The sequence below is a fragment of the Hirundo rustica genome, chromosome Z (genome assembly GCF_015227805.2).
Source record: "Hirundo rustica isolate bHirRus1 chromosome Z, bHirRus1.pri.v3, whole genome shotgun sequence".
Lineage (NCBI taxonomy): Eukaryota > Metazoa > Chordata > Aves > Passeriformes > Hirundinidae > Hirundo > Hirundo rustica.
In genome coordinates, this window is record NC_053488.1 from 50,961,337 (window position 1) to 50,982,780 (window position 21,444).

The 21,444-nt window shown below is 36.8% G+C and overlaps 1 protein-coding gene across 1 annotated transcript in view; it reads left to right on the forward strand.

The window, feature by feature from the left end:
* Positions 1-6,727: 6,727 nt before the first annotated feature.
* The window catches only part of SLCO4C1 (solute carrier organic anion transporter family member 4C1), a 28,520-nt gene continuing 13,803 nt past the window's right edge, over positions 6,728-21,444 (forward strand). Inside the window, exons 1-5 of the mRNA XM_040090216.2 lie at positions 6,728-6,968; positions 12,434-12,697; positions 16,596-16,790; positions 19,413-19,509; positions 20,393-20,514. Of these exons, the coding sequence (XP_039946150.1) occupies positions 6,728-6,968; positions 12,434-12,697; positions 16,596-16,790; positions 19,413-19,509; positions 20,393-20,514 (919 nt within the window). The remainder of the gene's footprint in view (positions 6,969-12,433; positions 12,698-16,595; positions 16,791-19,412; positions 19,510-20,392; positions 20,515-21,444) is intronic.

The window sequence follows — 21,444 nt, forward strand, 5'->3', positions numbered from 1 at the left end:
TAAGATTTGTTGTTTTGCATTAATTGGGTTTATATTGTATTTCACTTTTATACTGGGTTTTGTAATGGTTTCTTCTGTACAACCCTGTTCACCTGGAAAATGTATCACGTGTTTTGTCCCTGCTCCTTTTCCCTGCCCATCCTCCCACACTGGAATGTAATCCAACTCTGTTCCACTCCCACCTTATCCCTGACCGGGTAGTGGCTTGTCCCTGCCTCTAGCCCCTTCCCCCTGGATAAAAGCAAGGAGAGCACTCAGATCTCCCTCTAAGCTCTTGGGGACTGGACTCAGCTCCTGACCCTGTGGGGGCAGGAGAAAGTCTAAAAAAACCCTTGATTTCCCCCTGGACCAAGAGCAGGCTTTTTTCTTTTGCCATCAGTGGGGAACTGCTCTCTCTAAGGAAAAGGTTTGCAGCCTCTGGGATCTTTAAGACCCTGAGGGAAAAAATCCTTCCAGCTGTGGTTTCTCTCTAAGCTAGCTGAAGCAAAAACGGAGCAGGGGCTCTGAGAAAGAGAGAGACACGTCAAAGATTTTCCTGTAAAAAGCTAGAACAGTTGGAAATATTTGACATTCTGAAAATCAAAGCAACAAATTCACATTTTACATATTTATCTGCAAATATACCTGACATCTAGACAGAAAGAGCTAGCTACTAAGAAGTTTTCATGCCATGTGTGGTTATAAGTTGCAAAACTGCTGCAACCCTCCATTATAATCTTGATCACTTGAATTACAAAGAATGTCATATCAATTGATCCATCCCTTAAAAAACAATGGATTTTCCAAAACTGAAAAAATATATTTCTTAGGAAAATGTGAGATTCAGGGAAAAAAAAAAAAAAAAAAAAAAAAAAAAAAAAAAGGTCTGAATTTTTAAGACCAGAGACATCCAGACTCTGCAAATTTAATTTAGAACTCAAATCTTACAAACAATTGATTTTATCATCTACTTTTGAAATGTTAACTCTATAGACTGTACTTAGTACTGATTGGACTTCTTTTATAGTGGTATCTCTAAGATATTAACAAGTTTCTTTTTGTATACTTTTCTGTCAAGGATAGTTTTTAATAGCCCAAATGGAGAGATTGATAAATTTTCTTTCTACATGCACATTTACAGCCGTGTTCTCACTTAATAAAGAGGAAAAGTCAACTAGACTACTTCTAGAGTAATAACTAAAACTCTGACAGAAGATAGTTATTCCATGTGAAACCAAAATAAGTACATTTGTTTTCAGCTGTTAAAATATCGGTTTATGCAATGGAGCACAGAATCGCAGAGTGGTCAAAGGTGGCAGAGACCTCTGGAACCAGTCCTGTCTAACAGCCTGCTCCAAGCCAGGTGCCAAGACCATCTCCAGTCATCATTTTAACATGTGTAAGTATGGAAATTCCACAACCTCTGGGAGCAACCTGCAGCAGTGCTTGGGCATCCTCAAAATGGACAAGATTTTCCTGATGTTCTGACTGTGCATCCTGCATTTCAGTTTGTGTCTGTTGCCTTTGATCCTGTCACTGGACTTCTGAAGAGTCTGGCTCTGATTTCTCTGCATCCTCCCTTCAGGTCCATTGATAAATCCCTGTTCAGAGCCTATTCTTCTCCTGGCTCAAGGGTCCTGTCTTTCTCAGCCTTTCCACATTAGAAAGATTCTCTGGTCTCTTCATTGCAGTGGGCCTTCACTGCACACTTTTCAGCTCCATTTCTCCCTTGCTTTGGTGACGATTGGATGCACAGCTCCAGGTGTGGTCTCACCCATGATGAGTAGAACTTACCCGAGGATGAAACCAGTGAAGAAGATTTAGCATGGAGGGGCTGTGTATTTTCACCTGAAATATGAACATTATATATAGATTAAATTCACTGCTAAGAAAAACCATTATGTCATGGTAAGCATAGTATATGAGAGAAAAATTTTGTGAATGCTCCTGCTCTGTATATGCAGAATTTACTGTATATCATAAAACTCTACTAGCTGCCTGCCACTAGACGCCATCTATTTGCTGATGAAACAAACCACGAAGCAGATATAATTTAATTTAGCTTTGTTCAATCTGTGAACCAGGCAAAAAGAAAATAGAAGAGACTTCTCTGTTTTAGAAAACACAGAAATTAGTATTTCTGAAATGAAATAATTAATTATTCTCTACTGATCTACTCATTAAATTCCAAGGGTAGGAGAAATACATGGAACATTGGAAAAACCAATTACTCTGGTAAAGGTATTAGCACTGAGTATGTTTACAACATATTCAGGTCAAACAACATGAAGATTACAGAAAGCAGGTGAGGTTTGACTGAAAGTAAAAGATTTGGCATTGAGACAAAACCAGGAGAAGCCTTAAGTTTCTACACTGAGGCATATTAGTTACACAGCTTAAAAAATTATGGGAATAACTATAGCTATTAACTGTAGGATATTATTTTAACCCTCTTAGTATCACTAACCTAGTAACCAAACAAGCACACACTTAAATGTATTTCACTTCAGGATATGTTGGCTGGACTTCCCAAGAATTAAAATGGCATGCCTGAAAAAAAAGACCATTATTCAAGAAAACATCTCCTTTGTCATATGTTCAAAACAGGGGGAAAGTTGATACTGCTTCTTTGGGCCGATGCTCATGTCACAATTAGGCACAGTCCAAGTGAAAAGATACATTACTGTAATTTTAGCAGATACAAGATTCTAAACAAGGACTACTGTGGTGATAGAGGAACATGATTTCCCTGAGGCACAATGGGATTTGGAGACACTGTCAGATAGTTAGATCCTACAAGACAAGTGCACATAGCTGTAGGTTTGCTTTTTTCACTAAAAGAAATAAACAGCATGTTCAAAAGGAGACCAAAGCAGATAATTTTTACATACCTAAGTAGAAAATTTCACATAGGCAATAAAAAATGCTGGTTTTATATTATTTCAGAACAAACACATTATCAGGACGGGAACAGGATTAAGTTCTTACTAGTAATATAAAACAAGGAAGATGGTCTAGAGAAAAAATAACTAATATATGAAATTCCTAGTTCTACAAGCCAATCAGGCAGGTTAATTTCTATTTTTTTTCTGACTCTATCTGGTAACTAACACTCCTCTTTAAAACAGGGAAGTGCACTTGGTAAAAATGCTAGTTGCATCTTTAAATAGCAAAAAAAAGTATGTAAAAATTCAAGACAGATTTTTGTATCTGGAAAAAAAATAAAAAGAAGGTGCAAAAGGAGGTTTTCATTAAAAAAAAAAGGAGAGATTTCTTTCTCGTAGTATTCTTTGAACGAATTCCGACCCAGCCAAAATATAGAAAATTATGCAGAGACAGCTAGTAAAGATGAAATAACTAAAAGAAGGGGATTTCTGCCAGTGGCAAGGTATCAGAAATAAATTGTGCAAGCATCTGAAACATTCAGCAAACACTGAAAACTTGCCTGAAAATTGGGTTCTAAGGACCCCAGGTAATCTGCTTTGCATCTTAATTTATAGCTAGCAGAGTTAAAGGGAGTATTGTACTGACAAAATATTTTACTGAGTTTCTGGGAGATAATCTTCTTACAATATAAGAGTGGATCTGTGCTCCACTTGGCATTTATATGAGAGGTAATGGCTTTGAGATCATTGAGAAAAAATATTTTGAATATGCATTTTTCCCCAGCTGTCTTATCTGATGGCAAAACCTCAATCACTTGAAATTCAGAGAACTACCGTTCTGAGACTTCATAATGCAACTGTATTTCTTAAAGAAAACCCCAGGTATTCTCTCGCATTCCCATGATTGCAAGAAATTTGACACGGCATGATATCATGCAACTGGAGAACTATGACTAGTGAGGCTGAAGACTTAGTAGATGATCAAACACAATACTATGAAGTTAGAAGGGCCACAATTTTATAATTCTTCCAAAATTTTGGCAATATTTTTCTTTAAAATAGTTGTTTTCTTTAAAATAATGTATTTTAAAGGTATTCCAGTATTAATTTTATTATAGTCTTCTGTAAACATTCTTATTTTTCCCCTAGAATATACCTTCCCATTCTTCCTTTACACTTAGGATCAGAAAGGAACTTCCTAGTCAATCAGTTCTCATGTCTTTATCCTGGTCATAACTTGATTGACCTCCATTTGGAATCAATAAATCCATTACTAGGTTGTTGCAAAAACTCACCTCTACTGAAGATTAAAAGCCTTCTAATGTCAAAGAGAAAATTAATCGTAGTTAGTTTACTAATTTGTTCTGGGAGTTTCTGTTGTATTTTGCCTTTTCCCTTAAGGTTGCGCATTTCATGAAGCACTTCAGGTTTTCAGATTGAACAAGCTTGTTTCATTCACCTTTGTAAAAAACAAACTTTTCTGTTGTATTTCTGCACATTTTATCCCTCAAAAGTGATTTCATCTGAAGTTGAGGATACCAGTGGTACACTGTATAGTATAACATAGAAAAGAACTTCAGTGGGTGCCTATGACTGCAATATAAACTCTTGGTCATATCTGCCCTTTTGATGAGCATCTTTGGTCTAGGCAAGTACCTCACCCAATTCACCTCACAGTCTTTAACTTTTTTTTTTTTTTTTTTTTTTTTTTTAATCTCAGCACTCTAGATACTCTCTTAGAAACCACTTATATATTGCCATTTTCAGGTAGGTTTTGTATACAGTTCTAAATGCCAGGAACTTAAACTTCTATAATGGCTTTTGATACTGTCTCAAATTAAAGCAGTTTATGAAAACTGATTAAATCTTCTGCATTTCTCCGTAAATTGCTTTTGGGGACAAATTCAGCACAAAAATACATATTTTATTCTCTTTCTCTTCCTGCCCCTGTATCTTTTTCCTAAAACCTGTACTCTACTAGCATGGTGCAAATTCTCAAAAGTTCAATCCAATTTAATTTCCTCACTTATTCAGTTCCCTTTTCAATTTCCAGATTAGACCTACACTGGACACCACAATGCTACCCTCCTCCCCAGCTTTCTTAAAAATGTTGTTACCTTTGTCTGAACACACTTTTTTTCATACCAAGCTCCACTAGCTTCTCTTTTTGCCTTCCGTTCTGTCACCTTCCTGTGGTGATAAAACAAAACCACCAGTTGGTAGAGTGACAACTAGATGAAGATAACAACAAACCTAGCTGATCTGGCAGATCAAGGAAGGCTTTCATATCTTATTAGCAGTATAATAATTTAGCAATTTCATCAGTTACTCTTACTATACAAGCATGTAGGCACTCTAGCAAAGATCAGAATATTATTTCAAATGGCATGTCCTAGTGTACTATAATTACGAGGATATAAAAGAAAACCAAAAAAATGGAAACATAAAAAGAACTGTATTCTTCCTTTAAACAGACTGGTGTGCCAGCTGGTTTATGCATATTCTTAGACCTCTCATGAAGCTGTTAATTGGGATATAACTTGATAGTCACTTGAGGAAACAACATTCTGGACTATGGCCTGAAATTATAATTAATTTCAGGGCTTGGGATCATCAGTGACCAGCAGAGGAATGCTTCACTGGGAAGCACCTTTCTGCACTCCTGTGGGCTTCTGGTTGTGGGGGTGGGACAGGACCTTGGAGGGACCATGAGGTGGCCTAGGATGAAGGAGGAGAAGATCCAGGGAAGTCCATGGCCCTCCAGCTCTCGCTACCACACACTGTCTCTACAAGATAATGCAGAAGTGGCAAAACCAGCTGAAATTCCATTTTCAACTTATCTATTTGGATAAATAGAAATGTATTCTCTTGTATAACTTTTTTTTTTTTTTTTTTTTTTTTTTTAACAGAAGAATATCTCCATTTGGTTTCTCTGTCATTATATGGACACTGGAAAATGTGTGCTTGTCTCAAAGAACAGATGGTTGGGGATTTAAGATGCTGTCCTGGCTTTCACTGCAGATGTCTCTGCTTTCAATCCCCTTTCTCTTGACTCTAAAATGCCTTGGACTCTTTAAAGGGGAAGGACTTTTCAGGACTAACTGGTACTGCCCAGAGATGAACACCAGTGGTGACAGCTCTCAGTTGGGATCCCAGACTCTCTACCAGTTATTCTGAGTCAAATAATTTACACTAAATGCAAACTAACTCAGACTTTCTTATTCCCTTGACAAGTTCTCATGATTGATGACTGAAACTGAGTCAATGTGTTTAATGATTGGAAACTCCAGCATGTGGAAACTTTCTGAGGTACAGGAAGAGAATAATATTTCAAAGGGATAGCATCTGCAAATGTCCAGAGTTTTTGTTGCAGGCAGATCATGTTGCCTAAAGTGGGAAAGTACTATATCTGGTACATTTTGCAACTTTTCCCTTTTTGTAACACCTACACAGAACTTTTTTTTTTTTTTTTTTTTTTTCCATTTCTCGAAAGAAACATTCCTGATGACTTTTCTGTTATGTGATTTTTTATTATTATTGTTATTACTATCACTATTATTATCACGACTATTGTAATTAATAATAATAATCATAATTATTATTTTATTTATTTCTTTTTTCCTTCAGAAAGAATGTTGTTGGAGAACATCGACGTGAATCGCTAAAAGCTGTTGATGCTAGCTGCCGCCGCGCGGGGAGTCGGCCGCGGGGCAAGAGCGGAGGTAGCAGCGGGGCGGGTCCGGGAGGGGCGGCGGGAAGCACGGCCACCTGCCCGGCGGGGCCGCGCCGCCCTCGGGGTTATTTAGCGGAGCGTTGGGCACGGGTGCCGCTCGCAGCCGCGGTTGGCAACGGCCTCGGGCGCCATGAAGGGCGGCGGCATCGAGAACCCGGCGTTCGAGACACCCGACCCCGTCCTCGGCCGGCAGCGCTACACGGGCCCCGCCAGGGCAGGTGCCGGCGACGCGGGCCCCGCCGAGCCCGGCCCTGGCCTCTGCCTCGAGGAGGGGTCCTGCGGGTGGGGCCCCTGCAGCCCCAGAGCTCTGCAGGTCTGCAACAATCCCGAGGGGTACTTGGCTGCCTACAGCCTGTTGGCCATCTTCCAAGGTAACCTGTCTCTGCTGTTCCCCATCCCGGGGCTGGGGGGAACCGGGTGGGAGCCTGGGCTGGAGAACGCGGGGAAGGAGTGGTGAATGTTTTGCGTGGTGGGTAAGGAGAGACGGAGGTCCTCTAGCGCCGTTTCTGAGCTGTGATGGTAATGGTTTGACTCGGGGGAAGAAAATGCACTTGGGCCCGGGATGGGGAAGTTGCATAGTATTATTCTTTATACTTTACTCTGTTTCTCCTTTCTTCTTTCCCCTTGTACTTTACTGACTGCAGCTGAGTCGTCAGTCCTAGCAGCTCTTTGCTTCATGCATTTGTCAATGCTGCATCCCCACTGACTATAGGAAGATAGTGCTTCGTGTGCACACACAGGCAGAGACTTACAAGCTGGGGATTAAAACACCAGTATAAATATAGAACTGTAGTACACCACTGCTTTCTTATGTGCATGCCAACTGAAACACTATCTGGCCCAGTTGGGTGGGACTTTGGGTAAATTTGAAAAGAGCAAAAACATGTGGTTTTATTCTGTGAATCTCTGTGCAGCCATCTCCCTAAAACTTCACTAAAAGTTAACCTTGGGAGTAACCTGAAGTTTAGCTTGGCCTAATTTCTTGTTGTTTGGCTTCAGAGATTCTTGTCCATACTTTTGGTTTTCTGTAGTGATTGGTTAGGGTCTTAGCGAGCCTTGGATTTAGAAAGTTGAAATGTTGGGGAGGAGAAGAATTGCTGTAAAAATATTAAAAATTGAGATCTGTGAAACTTGGATATTTCTCTGCCAAAAGGATTGATTGGGTCAGTATTCATAACCTGTCAAGTTTATTTGACTAGCTAGAAAAGAGAAGGGTGTTTCTTGAACAATTTTCTTTAAAGATCTGTGTTATTCATAAAGTGGTTTCTATGAAGTGGTGGGGAGGAATGTTGGATATCTGATGTTAGAGAGGGCAGCCTCTACCAAAGAAATGCTGGGTTTGGATGGCTCCATTCTACCTGGAGTCACACTGAGGCAACTGGAATGGTATGAGGAAAAGAGAATTGGAAGTTCTGCTTAAAACCTAGAAGGATTTTAATGCTACTTGTGATGCTTGGAGAGTCCTTGCATGAACTTCATATTGGTATGTGTTTCTGTGAACTTTTTCTGAATTTAGCCCCTTCAGATTCTGATCTTAGTATATAGATTTAGTGTTAGAAAAGAAGTATTTAGAAAGTTTTGGGATAAACCTGTTGTTTCTTGCTTGAGTTTGAAAGGTCATGCTACAGCTGGTAGGATCAGAAGATGATTACTGTTGCAATTGTCCTGGCAAATTTGTTTTCTCTATAAATAAAATGAAGGGGGACATGTCTGTTGAAGAATTTCTTACATCATAGGTTTCAATAGCTGAAGAAGACTTTTAGAATACACAAATATACAAATTTAGAATATACAAATATAAATTTTTTGAGTAGCATAAGAATATGGATAGGCAATTAAAAATGCCCTGAATATGACACTGAAAAGATTGTTAAACTGAACAAAGTGTCCTGAATATTTCTAACATGTCTAAATTTCTTCAAATCAGTCCTGTTGTGATCTGATTGTTGAGCTGAATAACAAACTCAGCATACTTTAAATCTTGGTTGTAGCCTGGATAGTTTCCCAATCATAAAAACAACTTATATCATAAGAACCTCTGTCCCCTTAGGAGATCATGGGTATTGCTTGTGCTACTCATCCAGCTACTGCTTCTATTATCTAACTGTATGTGTATGCCAGGCACCTAGTGAATCTAGTTCAGGTTTAGGGCCTTAAAGAAAGGAAACCTATGATGTTTATTTTGGAAGCTAGTGCGTAGGCATGGCTGTTACAGATCTTTTGACATACTTGATGTGTTAGCTGGATTTTCTGACATTTTCTGGTTAGAACATAAAGGAAACTGGATGCTGAAGACAAGCTCCAATTATTTTTGAGATATGGGAAGAACAAGAGTCATCAGCAAGAAATTCAAGCTTATGTGTGAAACTTAGTGGAAATATTCAGATCTTGCAGCTTCAGAGTTTAGATAAAAGCACACAAAACACAACTAGGATTTTGAAGTTATGTGACCTAATAATGTACTCCAGTTTGGGTCTGTCCTGGTTTAAGGCAACTTTGGGAGGAAACTCCCAATGGGGTCCCTCTAGAAAAGCAAATTCAAGCAATCCCACCCCCATCTGGCTTGGGAAAAGATTTCTGTAGAGAAAAGTGGAAAAGAACTGTTTATTTAACAAGCAAAGTATTCATAAGCATAGAAAATGAACAATATTAAACAATAAAACCTCTTGCTGTTCTGAAGAGATGGCAAAGTCAGAAAGTCCTTGTCATGGGGTGTAGCTCACCTCGCTCAGTCTCTTATCAGTCTCTTCGGCCCTGGAAAATGCCGTCCTGGTCCCCAGTGGGCCACAGGTGTGAGCTCCCAGTGTTTTTCTGTGTTTTCAGTCCAGAGCAGGTTTGAATAGTTTCAAGTGCAGGGAACTTCTCTGCCTCAGCTAGATAAAGCTAACTAAAAAGTGAAGGAGAGCTCTCTCCCACGTATCTGTGCTGCAGACAATACCGTCTGTGAAGGATGTGGGGGAGCAAGTGCAGTTTCTGAATATAAGCTCCACAATTCTTTTCTCCCCCTTTGCTCTTGGAACCAGTCTTAAAGGTGCAGAACTTAATACCCAGCATAAACAGAACATATGATTGGGGATACAAGAATCATAAAGTCACCCCCAGGACAGGTCTAATCATTTGATTTACACTCCAAATAGAGACGCCATCACTGAGGAAGTTATCTATCTATATATAGATAGATATAAAATTGCCTAATGCACCTCTAGAAAAGATTATTTCTTAACAAGATTGAAGATTAATGAAGTAATCCATAACACACTTTTGATTAATGTAAGTTGTTATACTAGACTTTTTAAAGGAGTGAACATAGTGGATGATTATCTGCAGTGACCTGGTATGTTGTGAATCTAACTGAAAGCATGTAGTTGGCAGAATATTTTCTATGTGCTGTTGAAAATAGATTATCATTAGCACCTGATATGCTGTATTGCAGCTTCTCAGAAAAACTTCAGGTGGAACTTAACTTTCTTGCCCTTTCTGTTTCAAATACATGTGAAACCTGTATTTCCAGAATACAAAACACTTCTTTGCCGAGAATGTTTTTACATGACTAATAGTTGCTTTCTGTATGGTACTTAGAGTTGCCTAAATGTATGATTGCATCTAAGTGGATATGCTGCCATTCATAGCTGTAGTGGAAAACAAGCTAGAGGTTATCTCACTATTTTGAGTACAAGAAGGTCTGTTTAATTCTCATGTCATTAATAATTTTTAGTAAATAAAACAACACAGTTTGAGACTGGTCCAATCTAATCTACCTAAAAATCTTTGAATATCACTAATATTTTATAGGCCAATAAGACCTGATAATTTTACGAAGGCCTTTTTAATTGTTATTTCTGTGTGCCTGTTGTTGAAACCACCACTCTTATAACAACTGCAAAACATGTATTTTTGTTGAATGGATGATGAAAAAAAAATACTGTGTTTTGTGACATCAAATAAAGTTGGTTTATAATTAATCTGGATTTTATGAGCCAGTACACACTGTACCTAAATCTATAACAGATGTGGCAGGACAAGGTGGTTTTGGTTGAGAATAGTTAAAAAACATAATTTGTATACTACAATTTGTATACTTAGATAATTTGTTTTTCAGATCAAGTTAGCATCAGCTAGGTTCTGTCTTTCTTGAAGAGACTTTAGTGATTAACCACTAGATGATGTAATTGGAGGAGTTATGCTGCCATTCATCACATCTGCATTTTTACAGATGTAGTCTATATATCCAGTATAATTAACTGGAAGGTTTTATGGCTTTTAGGATGTAAATTAAAGCTAGTGACTTAAACTACAGATAAAAGACAATGCCTTCTAGTCCTGTAATCCACTTGCCATATAACACACCTTCATAAAGGTGTTTAAAAGCTTTATTAAATGCTTGAAGTTCTGGCAGATGGGAAAAACTTGTTCATTCTTTCATTCTTTCATGTTAGTGCTGTTCTTTGGTTAATGCTTCTTACGAGGAAAATAAAGTTCCCAAATGTGTAACTATTGGCACTGGAAGGACACCTGAGTATTTGTGTCAATCCCATATGGATTTAAGTGTGATGACTAAACTGATAGGTAAAATTGTCAGCCTTAATAAAGAGGCCATTGTAGGGTATTGGAACTAGTATTGTGCTGAGAGATGCTTCCATATAGAAGGCTGAAGTTTGGCTGTTAGAAAACAGCTGGTTTATTTGGAGTAATTTTTTTAATACATTAGAGTGCTCTGAGGAGATGACGGTGTACTTATGGATGGTGCAATGCTTGTTGAAAAATAACTTAAACACATTTCTGGCACCAGTCTTGTGTTTTCTTCTTAGAGTGACAGTAGAAAATATTTTTTTAATTTTAGAGTAAGAGTAACTGTAGGGCCTGTGTCAGGGGAGATGCTCATCAGTCACCTGTAAGGTTACAGAACTCAAACATATTTGTACCTCTGACGCTAAGACCTCACAGTTTTTTTCAGGTATATATTATAGGCACAATTTAATTAGACTATGATAAGGTTGTCTGTCAGTATTATAATTACAGCTATTTATCTTGTAACTGAATCCTATTTTGGGACTGCTAAAACCAAACACCTGGTCCTCTTCACAGAAACAGAATGTGAAGAAGAGTAGAAGATTCAAGTTAGTCTATAGACAAAGCTTTTGTAAAAATGGAGTGTCTAAGCGTGCATTGGCAATTGTAGCTTAGTTTTGCTTTTAGTTAATTCTTTTACAGTTCATCTGTGCTTCAGTAGGGAAGCTTGTGCAATGACTTTTTTCCGTGTTTTTGATGCTTTTGCTTCAGGGAAGTTACACATTAAAGGGGCAAACCTTTTTTGCTCAGTTGAAGTAAATCATCTCTTTGGTCTGAAACAGTTGCAAAGAATTTTAAAATATCTTTACACTTTTTAAATATTATACAGTATGCATGTTCATTCAAAAGCCTTTTATCTTCTTTCTGAGGTGGTAGGGAGTTGGTTGGTTGCAATAATTTGAAAACTATGTCCTGAACTTTCCTCAGTCATAGCATTATTCTAATGCAAGTTTTAACCTTGACTAAATTACCTTAAATTTCTAAAGTATCTTATGACACCATAACACATTCTGTTTGAAATCTGTGCTTCAGACAAATATGTAGGCCCTGTGCAATTTGTCTGGCTAAGCTGGCCCTGTTTTGATCTACTCTGTACCTGTATTTTACAGCTAATAAATATCTCATAAAGCAGCTTTGTATAAATATATATTAGTTTTAACCTTTCCATCACACAAGGGTAAGTTTACCTCTGCAACTCTATTGAATTAAAGTATCTTTGACTAATTATCTCCTTTTTTTTTTTTTTTTTTTTTTATTATTTTTGTAGGTATTGTGGTAAATGGCCTGGTTAACATTAGTATTTCAACAATTGAGAAGCGTTATGAGTTGAACAGTTCCCTCACTGGCTTAATCTCTGCAAGCTATGACATTGCTTTTTGTGTATTGTCATTGTTTGTATCTTACTTTGGAGAAAGAGGGCACAAACCAAGATGGCTTGCTTTCTCAGCATTTATGCTAGGATTGGGCTCACTAGTATTTTCCTTGCCACACTTCAGTAGTGGAAAATACCAATATGGAAGGAAAATTGAAGGTAAGTTTGTGGTAATTTTAGAAATTACTATAAAAAATTAAAATCTCTGTATCAATATGGTGCAACTCCTTACTTGGCACAACATAGTTAATCTTTGTCAATGTCCTAAAATAGGGTGCTATCTGTAACTGAAAATTGATTCTTCGAAATCTCTAAATTCAAGAGCTGCCTTTCTGCACAGTGAACTTTATTTTTCCAGAAGCAATCTGAGTGTCAATATCAGTTCTTGCTCTTAAGCAACATTTGAATAAAATTATTTTTTTCCTTGCTTTGATAAATGCAATTAAAATTCACTTTAAAGAAAAATTTATCTGGCATCTCTTTGTGACTAGGCATCAAGTTAAGTCAGCAATATAGGAGAAAATGCTAAAGCTGTTAGACTTATCATCTTACCTAGAAAGTGACTACTTACTGCATTTCTTTGTGGTTTTGAAGTCTTAAAGCCATGTTAATTAATTCAACAAGTTTCTCTACATTCTTTTAAAATATATTTATATTAGCTTGTGGATTTATTTGAAATAAAGAGGAAATAAGCAGTACTGGACTGTACTGAACAAAGCAGTACTTAAATCATGGGTGTAGCTGTCTCTGTTCTTAAACTTTTCTCACAAAACAAGACAGCACAATGTGATTAATGCCAACAATTTGTATTTTAATTTAGTGGCACACCTATAATACAGAAATGTTCTGATATGTTTGACGCAAGACGATGCAATCTTTTAGGATTGTCTTGTTATTGCAGTCTTTAATCAAAATTATGCCTTCAATGACTAAGCATATTAGAGTGCTCACTTAAAAAAATATCAGTAGCTATTAAGGAACATGATGAAAGGTTGTTGATTCTCAAATTAATTTCTTTAGTAGTAATCATTTTGTCCACTTCTACGAGCTGTCTAGATGTTAGTTAAAAAGATTGTGCAAGCTATTTTTTTCCTATCTAGTAAATGAGGATCTGAAATAGAAATTTGCTGAACTTCTAACTGAACAAGGTCAACATCTTTAGTGTTTTGGGGGCTATGAGGAGATAAGCTTGTTAGCTCTTGGGAGAGGGACAACAGGTTACTTGCTCCTGGCTCTGTTACAGTCCCATTTCCCTACAATTTCAGTTTCAGTATTAACCTCTCTACTTCACTACGGTGAAAGGGAAGCTGAATTTAATACATAAGTTTAATTTGAATTTATTACAAAAGCTTAGTCTTTTTTTCCATTTGGAACAAGATACTGGCAGTGTGGGAGAGCAGATTACCAACTATTGCAACTGATCTTTTCCCTTTCAAACAATTTTAGTTGAAATCTCGAAGAGCATGTTTGTTTTGTCCAACATCCATAATTGAAGATGGCTGTAGATATTGATAAATTTGTTAGGGACATGTTCTACATGGACTTTTGAAGTCAAAAAGCAGTGGGGAATTTTGGATTTGGAATGTGCTTTCTGCACCATAGCACTGTCAGTTGTCAGCTTGCCTGCTGTTTTGACTATTGTAATGCAGGTGCCTGTGGTGAGCACATTTAAGATCTTAAGCTGATTTAAACAAAACACTATCAAAGATAAATGACTGAGAGTGCAGTGAATGTCTGCACTGTGACAGTCAACATAAATCTTTAGATGCAGTGCAACACCATCTTTTAAGTGTCAAGTAAACTACAGCACAGATTATGGGATGTCTGGTTTATCTAGTTCTGAGGTTGATGAAATATTTTAACTATACAATTAGTTGCAGAATTTAGTAGCACCACAGCCCAGAAGCCTTCCTTTTTAATTATTTGTGTGAGTTGCTTGTAGAGATTTTTTTTTTTTTTTTGATTAAGCTTGTATTTGATGCTTTGTATTTAAATCTGCCACTTATTTCTGAAGAGGTCTTGTTACTAGTTGGTAACTTGATGATTAATGCTTGTCTGTTATATGTCAGTACAGTGGCTTTTACATGCAGGATAACTTTAAAGTACAGTTCAATGCAATATTTAATGTGGCTGCCATTTTAATTAATAAGTCTAGTCTGAAATACAAAATATATCTAGCCTCCAGCATAAGCCTTACAGATTTCCTGGAATCTACTGCTTTATCTTGAGATAATAATTTACTTCTGTTCTGAGCATACATGTATCCTACTCTGCAAATCTATTTGATCATTTATTTATCATAATAAAGTGTTGTGATAAACATATACCACTTCCTAGAAATAGTTAAATCCATTTCATATTGAAAAATTTGCTAATCAGTGATCTGCTTATTAATGATTTTTTTGTTTGCTTGATTTTTAAGCCACTGTAAAATGTGTTTTCTATTCTCCAGAAAGGTTTTACACTCAAATTTGTCACCCAGGTGTGACCGACCAGCTGTTTGTTCTGGTAACTTTTCCAGGTTGCATTGGGTCGCCGGTGCCTCAGCTGGCTTCAGTACTTGCAGTCAGGGGCTCCCCCTGCTGGTGCGTCCCTTACAGAATCAACGTAATTGGGTTAATCGGACAGCACAGAGGACTGTGAAAACTGCAAATACTATAAGCAGTGTACCTTTAAATTTCAATCTCGGATTTTATTTTAAAAATTAAAAATGTTTCAATATGTCTGTGACAGCAAATGTGAATCATAGTTTCTCACCTGACACAAGGAAAATAACTTAATTGTGAAGACAGACGGACATTGTGACAGATTATCCAGGATACTTCCTACATTGAAAGGAAGGAAAATTTTAAAGACTCTTGCTTTTGAAGTGAGGTTTTCTGTGCAATGGCACTGTAGCACCTATTATGTGCTACAGGAAGTAATGATTAAGGTAAGTTTTCTTTAAATACATAGTGTGTGGCCAGCACTTCCTTTTGTTTTGTTTTGTGAGCCCATAAGTGTGGATTGATCTTGCCCCTTCTTTGTGTAAGTAAAAAGTGTTCTCAGATATAAAAGGGCCTAAGGAAAATAAAGGCTGTAATCATTTTGTAGTTGTATAGTGTGAATTAATCTGTCCACTTATCTGATCTGGAAGATATTTTCATATATTTGTACAGTGGGGCTCCTTACTACCAAACTGAACGGTTTATCCTCTTTCTTAGGGCTTTATGCTCTTATGTGGAGAAACATGTCTCTTGTCTCTTGGTATTCTGCTACCAAAAGTGCAATGGATAGCAAGAGAAAGGAGAAGACAACACAATACTCCGTGTTTTCAGTTCCTCTTTTCTCTTCCCTCCTTGTAGTGCCAAATGTTACAGCAGCAAACACAACCTTACACTGCTGTACCACTACTTTCCTCTTTGCGTGTGTCCACAAGTACAGAGGCTTTACATTAACTTCTCCTTTTAGAGACGCAGCAGTGTGTGTTCTAGGAGAGATGATGATATAGGTTTTTAAGGTTTTTCCCTTTTTCCTGGGCAAACACTTATCAAAAAAGTGAGTGTAAAGGGGGGATTATCTTTCCTGATGACAGACTGCTCTTTCCATCAGGCCCAGATTTCCTCAGGTTGTTCAGGCTGCTCTGTCACTTAAGAGTGGTAGTTGTTAGTGCTCCTCAGAATTGTTATAAGGTACAAGAATGCAATGAAGTGTTTGTTACATAGGAGTATTCGTAACGTGTGGAATGACCATTTGACAGCTGGTTGGTTGGTTTTTTCATATATCTGGTCAATAATACCTTCAACAAGCCAATACCTATTTATAAGTCTCTTTCATTCCTGTTGCCTTCCTGGTGAGGAAACAAAAACAAAGCTCTGCTCCTATTTTTTTTGAGGAATATAACATCACAGAAAGCTTGGCACTGCCATACTGGATATATTAATAGGTGTGAAAATTAAAATGGGAGCCTGACATAACAGCCTTCTTTTGTAGTTTAGCTTTCAGTACTGATCATTCTTCAAATTGGACTGTGAGTCAGGTAACAGAATTGTAAAGGCTTGCTGTCTCTGTTTTTCAGACACGTGTCAAACTGCAGAAACCACCTTTGCTAATGCTACTTGCAGCGTCAGTGCAAACTCTTCACTTCACAAGTATCTGTATGTCTTTATCCTCGGACAACTGCTGCTGGGAGTTGGAGGAACTCCTCTGTATACTTTGGGGACAGCTTTTATTGATGATAGTGTCCCAAAACACATGTCTTCTCTTTATATAGGTAACTTTAAAACTCTTTATAACACATTGTTTAGATAGATAATAGACTGCAATGCATTCCAAATGTTTTTATGAAATCCTTGAATTAAACAATCTTGTAATTATTACTTATGTGCATAAAGTATTTCTACATCAGTTACTGTGCAATTTAGATATTAGTCTGCTCTAAGTACCAAGTCTTTTCAATTTTTTATTTTGTGGAGCATGATATTTTGTGGAACATAATAAAGCTACTCCTGTCACATTTTCATATCAGTAACTGAAAGTTGTTAAATGGTTACTGTGTCTTCAGTGTTAACAACTGAATAAGTTGCAGCAGAAAACTTAATTTTTAGTCATAGGTGTTGAAAAACAATGTGTATCAGTCAGGTCAGTAGCTAGATCATAATGTATCCTTTAATAATTTTGTTTACTTACCTTCTAATAGGAGGCTGTCCACTCAGCGCATAAGCACTGGTCTGCCTCATGTGATCAATCCAGTTCTCTAGCCACATACAAATTTGACATTTGCTTGTACTGGGAGTACAGAGATCACTTCACTGGGTCTCCTTAAAAGCTAAGGAGTACTAATATTTAGAAATGGTTTTTAATCTTTTTCAGTCACCATTCTCTAGGTTATGTGCCATTTTATTGCCAAGTTCATTGCAGTCTAAGTGTGCTTTCTGTGGGTATGAAGATATTTGTTTTCTTCTTCTCCTATGTAAGCTGATTAAAAGCATAATACCTATATTTGTAACTTGCAGGAGGAATTCAAAGCATCTCAGATTCCAGGACTGTTTTTCAGACTCAATCAATATTTTAAGGGGCAAATTTGAAATCATTATCTGTTTGCATGCAATTTTTGCAGTTTTTCTAGGCAAGCTACTCCATTTGATGCCAATAAATAGGATAGGTGCATATGATAAATCTTATATGACAAAGACAAGTTTTGTTTTTGCTGTTTCTTTATTTTGAGAGAGATAATAACTACATTTTTTCTTTCTCCCCTGAAACTAGTGAAATAAATAGAGCAGAATTAGGGTTGTCTGCATGACTGGGGTAGCAAGAAGTGACCTGAAAACTCAGGAAAATGGTGTCAATGTTCATACTTTTAAAAAAAGACAAATACAAAAAACTAATGCGTACACAATCTTCAGGCAACTGAGTTGAGTTCAGAAGAAGAGCGTATTCTGCCCTATATAACAAATATATTCCACTTGCACTGGAATGCAAGTGAGTGGGTAGGTAACTACGCCTTGGTTCTTGCTTCATGCAACATATTAAGCGTTAAAGTATGCTGTGTTCTTTTATTTTATATAAGAAGGCTTATGCAATGCAGGAAAAAAAACCCCAAAACCCACAAAAACAACCCACAAAACAAAACCAAAATAAACCCAGAACCAGCCCCTAAAACTGTCCATAAATAGCTGCTAGCACCTTTACTGTAAGCCTGTAATGCTTAAGCTGGTATTTCTCTTCTACACTGGGTGCATTTTCATGAGGACCGGGACATCTACAACTAAAGCCACTGAAGTTAAACAATTCCAAGTGATATTTAAATTGAGTATTTGGAAGAAAATAGGTACTGTCTAAGCTCAGTTTGAAGTTCTACAGGATGAATATGAACTTAACTCAGAAAGTTCCTGTGACCGTATCACTATTTCTGAAATGTGGGAAAACCTGGGATATATGTACTCAGTATTTATTTTGACTTGAGTGTCACATTTTGCCTTGCTTTACCCTCTTACACCCCTCTCACCCTCCTGACTCCCCCATCATTTTCTCTTACTAGAGGGAAATTAAGTACTTGTGATCCTTGCACTTCAGAAACAACTGAAAAATCCAAATTATTCCATCTAGGGAAACAGTAGGAATGCATGTTTACTGATTAAAGGTGGATCTGGTTGCTATTAATTGCAAGAGACCGTGTTCCTGCTATCACTGAGTGCTAAACTACAACAGATATCTGTATGGTAGGCCAGGAATGTTACTGTAACATCAAAGAAGTCTTGTATTCTTTTGTAGGGTATGGTTACACTAGCAACTTTGCAGGTTGGTGTTTTCTTTCTGTGAGGGAGGGGGTAAGGGGATTCTTTGTTTTGTTGTTTGTTTGGGGTTTTTTCATTAAAACTGTCAGGAGCTGTTACGAGCCTTGGCTTTGCATTTTAAGGCAGATATTATTCCAGTTAGATACTTTAATGTAACTCTGTCTTCTGGTTTTAGAAGATCTAGAAAACAACTTAAGATTCAAGTAATAATAATGATACTATTAACTTAAGATTCAAATAAATAAGATTGTGATTAATACAATTAATAACCAATTTTCATAATTTCATTAATTTTTTTCATGTTATCTTTTAAATGTAGGCACAAAATCGGCAAAAAGGCAAACTAATAATGCTTAAAGGTGCAGTCAGTGAAATGTCTTCTGTTGGAGCTCTGATTTGAAGTTTTGAGAGCTGCAGGTTTCCTTGTTGAGACATAATTGCAGATTTTGCTATAAGTATGCTGAATTAGTGACAAGGAAAGAACAGGTTGACATACAGAAACCTTTTGGTCTGAAGTTGATTTAAGAATTTTATTACAAGAAAGCTTAAAAAAAATTAAAGTAGTTATGGTGAACTTGATATATTTTCTCTTCTAGGAATTGGCTATGCCATGTCTCTGCTGGGTCCTGCTCTTGGCTATGTCTTAGGAGGGCAGCTGCTTAACATTTATATTGATATCCAGATCCCAAAAAGGCAAGATACAACTTAGTTTATTGCTCCCTATTTTATTTTCCTAATAATTTTTATTAAAATATTAAGCTTTCCTCCCTGAGAGGAGAAATTTTTTCAGAAAATACTGTATTTTCAAGAGCTTCATTAACTTGTTTTGAAGTTGTACTTAAAGAGGCTTCAAGCAAGTGAGTTACTGCCTAAAGTGACTCCATTGTGTGTGAAAGTTTTTCTGGAGTGCAAATGGCTAGTTCTAGCATTTAAATATTATTTTAAGCCTCAGTAACAAAAAATGCATTTTCTTTAGCTGTTTATTTGGGGTTAAGGTACACCTCCTGATTTATTTTGGAACTGTTTCCTTGAGTTGGAATATGAGGGTTAGGATATTGCTTCTTAACTCCTAGGGAAGAGCTTGCTAGAAAATCTATCAGTTGAATAATAATCCATTTTTAAAAGGAACATTAAAAGTTGTACTAATGTCTAAAGCAGCAACTTCATTTACACACTTATTTGCGCTGTTTCAGGGCTTTCAGATCCATGCAATGGCATTCTGAACTTCTGAATTGGTTTTGATATAACTCATTGATTATGAGGAATCTTTCTAAAACCAGCATTTACAGTATCTTCGTAATGCCTCAGGATATTGAAACGAGGGCCAAAGAATAGTTTTTAAATTAGAATGACATTAACTAATGAGTTGAAGGCTCCATTTGGTAGAATTCAATGTTTTTATAAGTGCCCAGTGAATTTGGTTTAAACAAGCAAAAAATAAGCAATAGATATAAAACTAAGAAAATGGCAATATTACAAGGCTTTCTGTTAAATAAGTATTAAAAGGAAATATTCTAGCTTACTGAAATCTGAAATTCAGAAAAGTAAACCTGCTTTTTCTGAATTACTTTTCCAGTACAAAGGTGGATCAAGATGACCCACGTTGGCTTGGAGCATGGTGGATAGGATTTCTTGCATGCTTTTTTGCAATTTGGCTTCTTATAATACCTTTTTCATGCTTTCCAAAGCACCTACCAGGTAAAGGTTTAGCAATACTTGGCTACTTTGGAAGAAAAAATTATTCATATTTGCAGGTTTTTAGACTACTGGACTGAGTGTTTCCTCTTTGATTTTGTTTCTCAGTTAACTGTCTTTGACTGAAATCTGAGGACAAGTTGGGGGGTTTTTTGTTTGTTTTGGGGTTTTGTTTGTTTGTTTGTTTGGGTTTTTTGCGTGTTTTTTTTTTTTTTTTCTGTTGTTGTTGTTTTGGGTTTATGGTTGGTTGATTGATTGTTTGGGGGTTTTTTTGGTTGGTGTGGTTTGTGGTTTTTTGGTGGTTTTTTTGTTTGTTTGGGTTTTTTTTGTTTGTTTGTTTTGTTTTGCTTTTCCTCCTTGAATATGCAGCCTTTAAAACAAGGTGAATCAACTAGAGGGAGGACCTTGTTTGTGATGATCTTTCCCTTGGGTTGAGCATAGATGATCTTCAAGGTCCTCTTCCAACTCAAGTCATTCTATGATTCTCTGTAATGATGTACAGTAGGACTGGAAAGTTATACCTAAGTATAGAGACCAGTGGTCAAAGTCTGAAAGATGCTTGTAGCTAAGCACCCAGGACTATATTTAAAGCTTCTATGTTACCCACCAAAAATAATGTAGAAATTCCAGGATCATCCAAAGGGATGTATCATACTAATATTGAAGGAGAAATGGAGGAAAAGAAAAAATAAAGTAGAAAACAGGAGAATGATGAGAATGTGAGAATACTAAAAAAAAAAAAAAAAAAAAAAAAAAAAAAAGTCTTCAGTATACTCTGAAGTTTTTAGGATGTCCCTGATAATACCTTATTGCCAAGACCTTCCAACAGAAGTGTGGTGCTTTCAACAAGACTCTTCTTTCAACAATACATTATTGTTCTCTTTAAAAATATGTACCAATAAAACAGGTAAGAAGACCTATAATGTCTGAAAT